Raw genomic sequence first — 14,856 nt, 5'->3', positions numbered from 1 at the left:
TCACTCCCAAAACCACCGTAACGCTTCATGCATGTCTCAAAATAAACTTGTTCCTCCAAGACACTTGCAACAATACTCCCTCAGAAACACACTGTCACTCATAACACACTGACCTAAAAAACACTAACATCATTACATAAATGAAGTTTTATATTGTAGGTTTTTCAAATTATTTTTCACAAATCAGTATTTGATCATAGAATAAGAAAAACACCTCACTTTAATGACTTATACTAAAGTATATGGAACAAGAATGAATCACTAACGAAGCAATTTGAAGGAATATCCTTTATTTTTTTCTACATCTTTGCATATAATAAATGTAACTTTTGAAAAATAAGTTCAAACAAAAAACGAATTTACCCAAATTCCAGGGCTGCAATAAAAACAAATAAACATCCACAAGTATTGTATAATCATTAGCATTTGTATATTGTAGGGGCCAATGAGTGGTTTGTGTAACAGCAAACCATCATTGGACAGTGATGCACACATTGTGATGATAGCTCCTCTCTGGCCGGGGACATCCATGGTGGCTCTCTATCCAATCACATTTCTTCCCCTGCAGTGTGTTTTTGCCAGATTGAATCCAGCTTCATCCGGAAAGAGGAATTTATGTGCACTTTGACTGGCTTCCATCTCCATAACTCTCAAAAAACACTGTAAATCCATAGTTTTACAGTACTTCACATTATGTGTAAATGTTCTCTCAAAGGGAGAGAACACAGTATACAACACTTGGGTCGATTTTCAGTTGAAACTGCAATCAACTGTGTTTGGATTGACTAACATAATTAAAATGTTCTAACAAATATCAAACATTTTCTTTATGTTTCAATCTGGTTACTGCAGAAATGCTCACCAGTTGCCATCATTCTGTTTTGAATGTGTTTTTTACCGTTTTGAGAACAGTGTGTAAGCATTTGAGAAAACATGCTGTGAGTATATTGTTTTGTAGGTGGTTGAGTTTGAATGAGAAAAGAGTTCATGGATTTTGGGGAATGTGTTCATTGAAAGCATTTTGTGTGAGAAACTATTCACAGTTTGGTTTGCATACACTTCCGTTTTGCTGACTGTGTGAAGAGTTTTGTTACTGTAACTTCTGCATTGTTCGATGCTTGTAAGCAATCTGGAAAAACTGTCACCTGAAATGACTTTGATGAAAGCAGCAGCTACCTATTATTAGGGTCAAGTATGTTTGCTGGCATTTTAATACATTTTGAACAAAGTAACTTAAACACAATCATCTGCAATTATTCCTCATCAACCACAATATGAACTTAAGTTTGCATACCCTGGCAGAAATTGTGAAATTTTGGCATTGATTTTGAAAATATGACTGATCATGCAAAATAAAATGGCCCTGCTCAGAAGTTAACACCCTTGAATGTTTGGCCTTGTTACAGACACACAGAGGTGAAAATTAAAGGTGAATTTCCCACACCTGCGGCTTTTTAAATTGCAATTAGTGTCTGTGAATAAATAGTAAATTAGTTTGTTGGCTCTCACATGGATGCATTGAGCAGGCTAAATACAGAGCCATGGGGAGCAGAAAATTACTTTCAAAAGACCTGCATAACAGGGTAATGGAACTTTATAGATGGTAAAGGATATATAAAGATCTCCAAAGCCTTGCTAATGCCAGTCCATACTGTTCAATCACTTATTAAGTAGTGGAAAGTTCAGGGTTCTCTTGATACCAAGCCAGGGTCTGGTAGACCAAGAAAGATTTCTGCCAAAACTGCCAGAAGAATTGTTGAGTATACAAAGAAAAACCCACAGGTAGAAATTTCAGGAGAAATACAGGCTGCTCTGGAAAACGACGGTGTGGTTGTTTCAAGGAGCACAATATGACGATACAAAAATTAGCTGCATGGCCGAGTTGCCAGTAAAAAGCCTTTACTGCGCCAATGCTACAAAAAAGCTGGTTACAATATGCCTGACAACACCTTGACACGCCTCACAGCTTCTGGCACACTCATTTGGGGTGATGAGACCAAAATAGAGCTTTATGGTTTCAACCATAAGCGCTATGTTTGGAGAGGGGTCAACAAGGCCTATAGTGAAAAGAATACCATCCCCACTGTGAAGCATGGTGGTGGCTCACTGATGTTTTGGTGGTGTGTGAGCTCTAAAGGCATGGGGATTCTTGTGTGAATTAATGGCAAGATGAATGGAGCATGTTATCGGAAAATACTGGCAGACAATTTGCATTCTTCTGCACGAACGCTGCGCATGGGACGCTCTTGGACTTTACAGCACGAAAATGACCCTAAGCACAAGGCCAAGTTGACTCTCCAGTGGTTACGGCAGAAAAAGGTGAAGGTTCTGGAGTGGCCATCACAGTCTCCTGACCTTTATCATCGAGCCACCTCAGGGATATCTCAAGTGTGCGGTTCATGCAAGATGACCAAAGGCATTGCATGACCTGGAGGCATTTTGCCAAGACAAATGGGAAGCTATACCGCCTGCAAGAATTTGGGGCCTCATAGACAACTATTACAAAAGACTGTACCCTGTCATTGATGCTAAAGGGGGCAATACACAGTATTAAGAACTCATGGTATGGAGACTTTTGAACAGAGGTCATTCTTTTGCCATGTTTTGTTTTATGATTGTGGTATTCTGTTATAACCTACAGTTGAATATGATATATATAAAAAATAAAAGTTGTTTTGCCTGCTCATTCATGTTTTCTTTACAGATGGTACATATATTTTCAATTTTCCAAGGGTATGCAAACTTTTGAGCACAACTGTATATGATCTGACATACACTAAGAGACAAGTATATCAAGTTTTGGCACTACTAGGATCATAGAGACAAATCTTTAATTAAAAGTCGCACCTGTGTGTACATGCGTTAGATGGATAAATATTTTAATGGTTTGGAAGTAAAGGATGAAATTGAAATGGTTGTTATGGGAACCAGACAATTGTAAATGTCCGTAAAAAAAAAAAATCAGCAGCATGCTTGATGAAATGTTATGCCTCAATAATTATTTGGTTACATTTGAGTCAGAGAGAATTATGTAGGGTGCCAGCCAGGAATGAATGAATAAGCTGATGTTATAGACTGACTCCTTGGCAGGTAGAATTGGACAATTATAATATTCCTAACAGTTTAATTTTCACATTTAATGACATTGTTTAAGGTATTACTGTTTATGAATTCATGAGCTCATATAACTGGTGAGTTAATATAACCTTTGTCTGACAGATAAAATTAACTTTTAACTGTTCTAGAAATGTTTGTTTCATATAGAGCTTTTTGTAAATAAATAAATCATGTCTTCTGTGGACCAGTCTCAGAGGATTACTAACTTTTTCAACAGAAAATATTGGGATTCTGCACATCCTTTCCTGCTCTGTGCTTTAAGGAAATGGAAGTTTGTTTCTGCAGTTTCTGCAGATGGAAGTTTGAGTCCGCCCCTTAGGTCCAGGGAACAGCACTATAGAATTAACAAGAAGAATCTTTGTCGGACCCACTTAGTTCCTTCAGGTCCACAGCATAGCTCAGGGAGACTAGCAAAAGTCTCTTGAAACTGAAAAGAGAATGGGGAGGTGGTGTACCTTCATGGGTTTTTCAACATTTCAGTCTGTATTTGTGAATGTGGTTCTCATGAGCAAAATGTGATTCTGGTTTTGTGTATTACCTCACCCAGTTTAAACATACAGACATTTGGCATTCTTAGCATTCTTAGCATTCATATATGAAGGTTGAATAAGGCTATTCCCCACCAAACAGAGCAGCTGGCGCAGTGCACTGCTCCCAAAACGTTTGAGAGACCCTGGCCCTGCTGTGTAAATATCATGCTAGTCATGCTAAACACACTGAAGAAACTAGTTGTCTTCTCCTCTAGGAGGTATGCTGGGGTACAATGGCATGCTGGGGGAGAAGTGCTTTATGTTCCACAACCTATTGATATTGTGCTTTGGTAGGGCAAAATCCTGGTGCACCACCTGTTGAGGGACCATGGCTATGTTTAAGAGGATAAAAAATTATGTATCATGGATAAAATTGATGTATCATGGATAAAATGTGATGGACTGATCTACAAGTAATATCTCAAAGTTATGAATGGTGTAAGGTGATTAGTTGATCAGTCTGTCAATTACTATAATGTGGGCTTAGAGATGACTGTGTTATGGATTGAGACACATTTCTGAATAAATAGCAAAACCCAGAAGCATCATGAACATGTAGAAAAAAATACAGTTCAACTACTTCCGAAAATATATTTAAAATAATTTACATGAAAAGGTTTTAAAGATGACAGTGGCATGTTTTATTTTACCATCTGCATCTTCTGATACAAAAACAGACGTTTGAGTTGCATACATCAACCAATGGTTGCTTTCCACGTCATCGACGACGTCATGGATTAACAGACCGCTATAACAGATGATGTGGTTAGCCAATAGTAAAATATCTATCCATGCCATATAAGATCTGGGTAGAGGAACGCGCGTAAACACCTTTGACCATTATCCACAGTCAGACGCAAAGAGCGCTTTTTGTGTAATCGAATACGATTGGTGTATGAGAGGGCTGACAAGCCAATCGAATCAAGCCATGTTAACATGTTGCAACAATAACACAACTTGTTTCCACAAGAGATAAGACCTTCAGTTGTCGGTGAGTTATTTTTTATAGAGTTATCGCACTTGAAGTATTTTGTTTTATTAATAGATTAGAACTTTAGACAGGACAATATTTCATGCACGAATTTCTGTTTTCACGGAGTCTTCGTCGGGGGGAGACATCCATCGTTGACATCGAATCGGTAGTCGCCATTACACCACCGAAGAAGTGAATGCCACCCTTCTTCGTCGATTTTATAAAGCAGAGATAAAATATACTTAGAGCGACTGCTGGCAGACGTAGTGGTGGGCTAGCTAGCCAGTGACTACATGTATTGATAAAGCTCAAGCATTTGCGAGGCTTGATAACAATAACTGTTATATAGCTCGATGAACATCGCTTGAATTGTCTGATAGCGGAAATAACTAGCAACATTTCTGGCTAGCTTACTTAGCTGTTCGCTAAAGCGTTAGTTGTCAATCAACGAAGAAATAGACTATTTCTCTTCGAACGAGTATTCCTTAAGTTCAACTACTAGTTAGTAGTAGCAGTTTGCTATGGCAGTTAAACCAAAGCCACTACAACAAGATAGCAAACAGCTAATTTGCTGACCTCAAGAGTGAATGTCAGCAGTCTAGACTGTCATTCTTTGTCAGTGCTGCAAATGTGTGGGTATTTCAGGGGACCACCATGTTTCTCACTGTCTTATCTCACTGTCCCCAGTTCTAACACCCCTATGTTCCCAACGTTTTTAAAATGTAATTATGTATTTGTCACAATTAACTTGACTGACCCACAACCTGATCCTGAGCTTATTACAAGATTTTTCAAAGTGCTGCTGGTTCTGGACATTTATGAAACAAGAAAACCCTTTCATTGTCCACAGATGAATTAGGTAATTTTTTATGCTTAATTGGAGCATTTTTTTTTTAACAATGGACATTTCGTTTGGTCTGATGTTGATGGTCCTTTTGTTTATTCGCAAGAAATAATATAATGACAAAATGCTCTAGAGTACAATGTTTTAAATATTATTACAAAAACGTTCTTTATTGCACAAGTTGTTAAGGAAAAGATAATCTGCTAAATGGCTAAAATGTCAATTTAAAAATAAAAACTTGTTAAGCACACACCTCTTCTGTCATGTTCCATCATGTAACAGTAGATTAACTAGCTAAATGTGTAAAATATAAGATACAGTGTGTCAACTATATTAATACATATCAGCATTCATGAATTTAGTATCCCATTTTGACTAATGTTTATTGTTGCCTTTTTGGAAGAACTGAAGAAACCCTGGCAACACGTTTTGTTGTTTTATTTCTGTACTCCAGCACATGATTAAGCAATGATTAAGTGGTTCAAGTTCAGACTGTCAGCTTTAATTTGAGCGTATTTAAATCCATGAGCCATTTAGCAATTACATCCCTTTATACACAGTAGAGCTAAAAAAGGTCAAAATGTGATACTAGGCATGACATTTGCATTTAGAGTCTGTTGCTTTTGTTTCAACATGAGAAGTAAAGAAGTTTCAATGCCAGTAAAGGCTCATGTGGTGAAATAAAATCTGAATAAATGGATCATAGCCAAAAGGTGTGGGAAAAAGGAAAGTGCGGAGAAAGGAACTGCTCATGATCCACAGCATACCACCCTGTGAAGAGAGGGGTGTTATGGCTTGGACATGAATGGATGCCCCTGGAACTGGCCCACTTGTTTTTATTGATGATGTGACTGCTGATGTCAGCAGCATGATGAATTCTGGAGTGAACAGGAACACCTGATCTGCTCACATCCAACAAAGGTCTCAAGACTAATTTAACGATACTTCAACTTGCAGCAGGACAATGACCTGAAACATACCGCGTCCAAGTTGTTTTTCAGGGCCAAAATGTTGAGTGTTCTTCTTTGGCCAAGTCAATCAGCCGACTTGAATCCAATTGAGCATGCATTTAAATTGCTGAGCACAAAACTGAAGGTGTCTGGTGATATTTATGGATCGCAAATGCTAAGAATTTGCAAATGTACTACTTTTGACGTAGTTTTAAGCTTATATTAATATATATGTCTTCACAAATATAATGGGTATGTATACAAAAGACTGATTCCTACACATTTTATGGTTAATGGATGTAAGTAACCTCAAATTATAGCTGACAGTCTGCACTTCAACCTCTTATTTCATTCCAAATCCAATGTGCAGAGTCAAAACAACAAAACATCTGTCATTATCCAAATAACTATCAACTGTAATGTAGGATGAGGGAACATTGGGTGTATGGACTATAGGATAAAGTAGCACCGACTCCCATGCATCCCAGAGAACAATAGTCATGGTCCCTTATTGCAATTTGAAAGTAGTGAGTTTTTAAGAATGTTGACATGAGCTTTCCTTACCACACAGAAGGGTCAGAATTTCAATCTTTTACTGAAGAACTGATTCACAACTGACCATCTGCTGTGGCGACTCGTAACCTACACATACTGTTAACTCTAACAGTGCTATAATGATGTTACAGCATACTGTTTCACACCCTCAAGCCTCCCTGCCTCTCCTCTCTCTCTCTGCCTGTTTATCTCTAGTAGAGCTGTGTTAATGTGCTGTGAGGTGGCCAATGGCCAATTAAATAATGAGCAGTGGACATTGGTTGGAAGAGTCACTGAAGTTTGTTCTCCCTCTGGGTCCAATTAAAGCCATTTAATTAATGCTGATATTAAGCCTGGTCTAAAATGGCACTGCAGATGGACAACATTTGACAGTATCTCTACCTTTTAAGAACATCAGCGTTGACAAAATAAATATTTTGGACATTTCTGCTAGAAGTTTAAACCTCTATACTGATTTTCATCAGCAGAGGGCAACGTTCACAACATACCATCATTAACGGTTCAATTAGAGGGATGAGGAGAGATTCCTCAATTTGTGTGTTAATGAATATTTGGAGGTTTTTATTTGGAGGTGAAGTGTTAATGACAAGGTATTATTTCTAACTGCATTCTCAGCTAATAGATCTGCCATGATAAGCTATGTATTATTTTGGTCTCCCCCTCTCTATGGCAGATATGGCAGCAGACAGTACCAGTGCCTCTGTGTACATGTGCTTCCCCTGCTACCAGGAGTTTGACACTCTGGAGGAAGTGCTGGCCCACCAGCTGACCTGCAACACAGACACTGTGGGGGTTGAGGCCCCCACCACTGTAGCCGACCCTGTCCCTGTCCCCCTCCTACAGACTCAGGTAATAGTGGTAGCTTCGATCCTATGGACATTTACAGTATATGCACTAACATGGTGGGCGAATGCAATAAGAATCAGACCAGTCTTTTAGTTTTTGGAGTGACTAAACAGTCCTTAATAGTACTTCATCTTTTAACCCAAGTCCTTTGAATTGGAGCGGTACAGGGGGCTGCAACATTGGGTGTCTAGGGAGCAATTAGGGTTAACTGCCTTGCAGTTGATCTGGTGACCTTTAACTCCCTAACCCAACACTCCTAAACGTCAGGCTACCTGCTGTCAAGCTAATGGTCTTTCTCTGGATTATAGCTCTAATTCCTGTGTTCTCTGTATTCATATTATGAACCACATTTAAACTGTGGTCCTCTGTAGGGTTTGATTCCCAGATGGACCTCAACAAAATAAGCATGCAAGCATCACTATAATTTGCTTTTGATATAGTATCTGCCTAGGGGCATTCATTATTATAATGCAATTTGTAATTGTAAGGGGTTGCGTAAATTCCGTTGTTGTTCTCAGAGCCTCCCATGTGAATTGCATAGCCTTGTGAGATGTAGCCTACAAAATTGCACAGCATTTTACCCTGTACAAAAGGAAAGGAAATAGACCCTTCATTATGACACAAATAACCTTGAACTGTATGTTCACCTAGACATTCCTTTGGGAATTAATTTAATCCGAAGGTTCTATGTGGGAGTTCAACAGTGAAGTTCTAAAGAACATGTGAGTGTCTGAATATTGAGTTCTGTAATGTGTGAACGTTCCAATGGGTCTTACCTCCTGTATTAAGACGTAATAAGAACTGGCACAGCGGCACTGTTACTGTTTTGTCTTAACTGCTCCTTTGTAATGACAGCTACAGCATGCTCTGAGGCTGAGAACGTTAAGTCGTCGGTGATGAGTGATGTTTACCAGCGAGCGTTGCTCTACGAAACACATCCCCAGACTCCATGGTGACTGTCTCCTCCAGCTCAGATCCATAAAGTGTGGTGTCATGAGTGACAGGCGGGTTGCATCATGAGTTGCCAGTGAGGGAGAATTGGATAGTAGAGGAGCGTGAGTGAGTGAGATGGATCAGTCGGTGCCAGTCCTCCTCCTGATGGATGGCTCATTGGCCTTCTCACAGGTGGATCAGCTGTAGCAACACTCTATAAAGCCTTAGTGCCTCATGGCAGGCTGGCCCCTGCTTGGCTGTCTGCTGCCTTATTACTGCCATTCTGACTTCATTAGCTAGATTATCATAATTTTTGTGTAATTTAGGCAATGTTGCTATAAAACAGGGGATCTTAAATAAATGTAGGCTGCTACTACACCAATTGTTTTTTCCATTTACACTTTTCTCAGTTGTGTTTGGATCCAGAGAACTGTAATTACAATGAAGGAACTGGAAATAAAAAGCTTTTAGTTCTTAGCATTAAAAAGGATTGTAGGAAATTATCACACAGCTATAACCATTTTTGTACTTCGTATATTGTTTACTTCAGCAAAGTTGTGTGTTCCCTCAGTTAATTTAATTACACACGTTACCTATGTGTAATAACTTTATACACTTTTGGAGTTGCACTTCAATAATTAAATTAATTCATTATATGGTACAAATGTCTATCATAGCAAGAATATACACTACGGTTCAAACGTTTGAGGTCACTTAGAAATGTCCTTGTTTTCCAGGACAGCATACATGAAATCAGTTTGAATATAGCAAAATGAATAGAAAATACAATCATTGACAAGGTTAAAAATAGTAATTGTGCCCTTCAAACTTTGCAGCAAGAAAACTCAATTTGCAGCAATTGCAGACCTTTGGCATTCTAGTTTGTTCAGGTAATCTGAATAGATTTCCCCCCATGCTTTCTGAAGCACCTCCCACAAGTTGGATTGGCTTGATGGGCACTTCGGTCAAGCTGCTCCCACAACAGCTCAATAGGGTTTAGATTCGGTGACTGTGCTGGCCACTCCATTATAGACAAAATACTATGGAGGTACATTTGTGTCTTTTTGTCGAGGGCAAAACGTTTTTCTTTTCAATCAAATATAATTGTTCTGAAAGCAAAAACAATGCAACAAAGTAACAATCAAATATTTTGTAATAGATCCCAAAACCTTATGCATTTTATTCCCCAAATATATTTTGAGAACAAAAAATAGAGTTTAAAACAAAATGTAATTCCGCTATCAACCACCCTCCATTTTGACAAGACTGCCCGCTTTGGTTGCAGTGCTTACATGTTTCATGCGCCTAAGACTTTTGCATATTGTACTTGTCAAGAGAAGTACTTAGGATGCTGTTTTTTATCTATGCACCATTCTCTTTTTTTGTAATCCTTAACAATGGTATGTAAAATAGAAACATCTGTAAGTACTGACTTCTTATGCTCAGTCTATGAAAACATGACATACTTCTCATGTATTTTAAGTCCAGCGTCTTTATACATTGCCTTTTTCCAATTCGAGTAGACACTGTAGGAAGTAAAAGCAGATTCTTGGGCATTTGGCAGAGAGACGTGTTTACAAGCAAAGCAGTAGTTACTTTTTAACTTTTAACTGCACTGTCGGGAGTAGGAAAACCAAGCATTTCATTGCCGTAACTTGTTATTGCAAATAACAAATAAACATTTTGAAGTTCTGGATTTGGGGGTATAAGACTTGATATTTGTACCAAGAGTCATTGAATGCCCGCTTCCTGTAACCTTGCATAGTTCCTGGAAATACCTTTAAATGTGGCTACACTGGGCCAGATACTCTGGATTGTGAAATATAAGCTTAGATTAGTAAAGTACAGGCCAGGTTGTGCTTAAAGTCTATTTGACTATTAGTAACAGTAACAACAGGTGTGCCATATGGTCCAGATATGGCATTGGGTGATATGAGGTTGGAACCAGGTGTAAGAGGCTCCCTTTCACACTCACCACCTGGTAAAGGGTTCCTGGTATCATTGTCTGCATGTTGCAGGTCACTCCTGCATAAAGCTTCTAATCCCTTACTAGGGCACTAATAGGTGAACTTGAAGATATTGTATTCAAGTTGGGGTGTTAAAATTTTTAAAAGTTCAGATGAAAACAAAAAGAAATTGAAAGGGTTAGTTAAAGTACCTTAACCTACAAATCCCTCAGCTGGCTGTGCGTAAGAGATTGTATCACATTGATAATCACTCCCAGATAAAATGCCTTAAGACAAATGGAAACCTATGATGACAATAATAGCTGTGCTTAGACTTTTCTTTTGCTATACTAAAACATGACAACTGAAGAACCGGTTGTGTAGAATGTGGTGTTTAACATTTAATATTGTTAAAGTATTCTTTTTTGGCTTATTCTACGAGTGAAGACAGGCTAATGTTCCCTTGCTTTATCCGGCACCCAACTCAAAGCTAGAGAGCGGGTTAACTAACCTAGCTGAGGTAACAAATGTTAATATACTGCAGCTAGCTAGCTAACTTAAATTGCTTTGCTTACGTATCGTTAGCACCAGAGGCAATACGTTATGTTGCAAAACAGGCAACTATGATCATGCAAAACGGGTGGCAAAGTCAACTTAAAGTCCGCCGGTTATCATTATTAGTTAAAACAAACATGATAAGGCAACGGTAAAGGTGATAATTAAGTAATCCAGTGAAGTAAAACATGACAACCAAACTGTTCAGTTTGACCGGTTCACAGTTGTTAGTCAGTCTAGTTTCAAATTTGTCACTGTCGCAACGGAACATACAGGAGCAAGCTGCGTGTCTAGAAGGTGGCTGTACCGAAATCGGATTAACCCTACCGAATGCTACTTGTGAGAAGTATAATACTTAGTTGCACAACGGCCAATTGTCCTTCTCTGTGTGATCTACTTGAGTAATGAGTAATCAGATCACAGCTTTCTTTGGGGTGGCCACCGTGGTGGTCAATCAGATTTTAGTGATGGCCATTATCACCCCATGCCCTCTGGACATTCCCCTGAGAACAAATAAATCCAGGTGTTGAAATTAAAATAACACCAAATATGTAAACAGATCAAATGAGCCGCACTGATTGTATGTCCTTTCTTTCCTACAGAAAGAGAGAAGGTGCTGCCGGTCTAAAATCCTGCATGAATTTGACTTGAGATTTAAATGTAAAAATGTCAACGTATCTTAAGTTTCCCTCAGCACTGTTGACAAACCCAAAATAAAAGCACACTTTGGTCCCCATAGAAGACTGAAAATCTCCTGAGAGCTGTGACTGCCTTCCGCCACGTTGCATGCTGCGCCTGCATCAGACTGTTGCTAACTTTCTTTGATGCTGGACAGTATTTATTGTTTTTTTAAATCGCGGTAATCAAACATGGTTTTAATGATAGCTAGAATTTGAAGCATTAATACTAACCGTTGGGAACTTTACCGTGGTTTATCATGAAACCGGTAACCTTTTCAACCCTATTAAAGTATTAACATAAAAGGGTTAAGCATAAACAGTTTTGTAGTACTCATGCTAGCCTACTACAACAGCTTGACCCACTGTGTCTGCTTGTCACTGCTGGATAAACCCAACCTATTGAACGTTGAGCTTGATGTTTCTTATCATGCTAATGGATCGGCGAACAGATCTTCAACCCCACGGAGTGACCCCTGAACCTGGACTAATATGGTATTTATTATGACCTGCCGAGGCCCGTCAGCCCTTATTTGCTACCTCTCAGATCATCATAACTCCCTGGCCCTGCACGCTGCTGTCTGCTCCCAAGGATCCCTCTGACTGCTGAATACGCTGGATCTCTGCTGTCTTTCCGTTCTCATCCATCATCCGCCAGTCAAAACAATGCCCTTCCTGTTTTGAGGTGACTGTGGGTAGTTGTGCAGTACGCTGACTGTGATGGTATTGTCCTCCAATATCCAATGGTGCCTTTACAGGTTTTTTACAACCAGAATGTGTATATGCAGTGCCAGTTGAAATAGGGCTTAGCTAGTTGGGAGTGGTTGCGCAGCCCATGGGCGATTTTATTAACGGAAAAGGCAATGCAAAGGAGGCGAAGCATCTCTGTCCGAAGGAGCGAGAACATACACAACTTTAGTGGCTTCCAAAGCTTCCCCCATACCACTCTCTCTTCCTCCTTTTAAGAGCCGCCCATCGGCCCTGATGAGAGGCAGGTGTGGATGGGTGGTGCCTTGTAGGAAGAAATTACGATATCGGGCCTTGTAGGATGTGTTGCAGCTAAGAAGGTATTATTTTGCATAAGCAACAAGCAGCAGAGATTTGGTGTACTTTGGTACCAAATTACTTTGTTATTGTTGTCTGGAGTGGTTAGCTTTTGGCTTTTTGGTGTTTTTCTCACATTCTCTAATTTTCTTCCCGCCTCTCCAGCAGCAGGCATATAGCCAGGCCATTGCTCCATCGGCTTTCCCTCAGACCAAGCCCACCTCCACCTCTGTTTGGTCCACCACGGCCAGCCAGAGGAAGTCCTCTTCAGACCAGCCTAAGATCCTGTACCAGTGTGGGGACTGTGATGCCCTGTTTGACTCCCTGGTCCTCTGGCAGCAGCACCGTAAACAGGGTGAGTGTCTGCTGCCTAAGACCGACGCCGCTCAACAACAGTCGGGACCAGACAAGGAGGTTGGATCAGAACCAGTCTCAGCGGAAGTGCAAGCTGAAGTGGAGGTAGACTTGGGTCCGGATGAACCCAACTCACAGGATCACCAGGAAGGATTAGGTGGGAGAGGGAGGGGGAGAGGAAGGGGGAGAGGAAGAGGAGGCAGTCTGGATAATGTACAACAAAACCAACAGCAGAATGTAGTGAAGATGGAGCTACTAGTGCAGGAAGTGAAAGAGGAAGATGGGATGAGTGCCCCAGATCACCCCCCATACAGAGCAGAGAACCCCCCAGCCACACAGGAAGCTGCCCCAGACAGAGCAGAGAACCCCCGAGACTCACAGGACCACCCCCCAGACGGAGCAGAGAACCCCCGAGACACACAGGACCCGACCCCAGACGGGGAAGAGAACCCTCAAAACACACAGGACCCGACCCCAGACAGAGGGCAGAAGGCAGGACAGGAAGAGCCTGTAACAGAGGGCATAGAGGAATCCACCGAACCTAAAGGTTCTGAGAGCCAATGTCAGGCAGCCGGGTCTTCTTCAGAGATCCAGTCTACAGCAGACCCAGAACCCGGTCCCTCCCAGGCCCCCTCAGCCCATAATACTGAGGAGGATCAGTCGTCCTACAGTCAGAGGAGGAAGGCAGCCAAAAAGCTCAAACCTCCTCCCAGCCTGCTGTGTGTGGACTGTGGCTACAGCTATGGCATGGTGTCTGAGCTGGTGGCCCATCGCAAGACCCAGCACGGCTTGAAGGAGGCCCTGCATCGGTGCACTGTGTGTGGGGAGAGCTTTCTCAACACTACCCTCTTCCTCTACCACCGCAAGCAGCACAAGGAGAAGGGCAAGGAGGAAGTCCCACAAATCCAGACCCAAGAAATGCAGGCGCAGGACTCCGATGATCAAGCTGACAAAACTGTGCAGGAGGAGGTTGTGGAAGAGATGTTAGAGGAGTCTATAGCGGAGATAGGTGGGGTTGCTGATTGCCTGGACATTGGAACTGAGGAGCAGGCCCAGGATGGAACCCCATCTGCCTACACATCTGCTCTGGTCCAGATGACCAAGGCAGCCCAGGGCAAGAAGTTCCTGTGTGCCCAGTGTGGAGCCAGCTTCAGCAACGAACCGGAGCTTAGTGCCCACCGCAAGGACAAGCACGGCCTGGATGAGCCCCTCCACCACTGCTCTCAGTGTGGCCAGAGCTTCATGAACACCACCCAGTACCTTTACCACCGACGCCAGCACCGTGGGGAACTGGGGGGGCCAGGAGCAGTTGTAACACCCCCGGCAAGCCCCAGGGCTCCCAAGAGGACGCTGACCCCCACCGTCTCCTCCAGTGCTGTGTCAGCCGTACCAGCTAAAAGACCTGCTATTAGAATACTCAGCATGAATGATCTCAAAGGTAGGTTCAACCCAATGGCAGCTTTGTTCATCTCCGGAGGGGAGACTTAACTCTGCAGTGTACTAACTGATTCCAATCCAAACTGAATATTGTT

At 41.3% G+C, this 14,856-nt stretch overlaps 1 protein-coding gene across 2 annotated transcripts in view; it reads left to right on the top strand.

Annotated features, from left to right (window-relative positions):
- Positions 1-4,521: 4,521 nt before the first annotated feature.
- The window catches only part of znf574 (zinc finger protein 574), a 28,410-nt gene continuing 18,075 nt past the window's right edge, over positions 4,522-14,856 (top strand). The window contains exons 1-3 of one of the 2 annotated variants that reach the window (XM_010903310.5): positions 4,522-4,638; positions 7,643-7,818; positions 13,139-14,762. In XM_010903310.5, coding sequence (XP_010901612.2) covers positions 7,645-7,818; positions 13,139-14,762 — 1,798 coding nt within the window. In that variant the 5' untranslated portion in view covers positions 4,522-4,638; positions 7,643-7,644. Of the gene's footprint in view, positions 4,639-7,642; positions 7,819-13,135; positions 14,763-14,856 lie in introns of both variants that reach the window. The other variant, XM_010903309.4, reaches the window with a different exon arrangement.

The sequence above is a fragment of the Esox lucius genome, chromosome 20 (assembly GCF_011004845.1).
Source record: "Esox lucius isolate fEsoLuc1 chromosome 20, fEsoLuc1.pri, whole genome shotgun sequence".
Lineage (NCBI taxonomy): Eukaryota > Metazoa > Chordata > Actinopteri > Esociformes > Esocidae > Esox > Esox lucius.
Note: the sequence above shows the minus strand (reverse complement) of the source record. Positions and strands in the feature narration are given on the sequence as shown.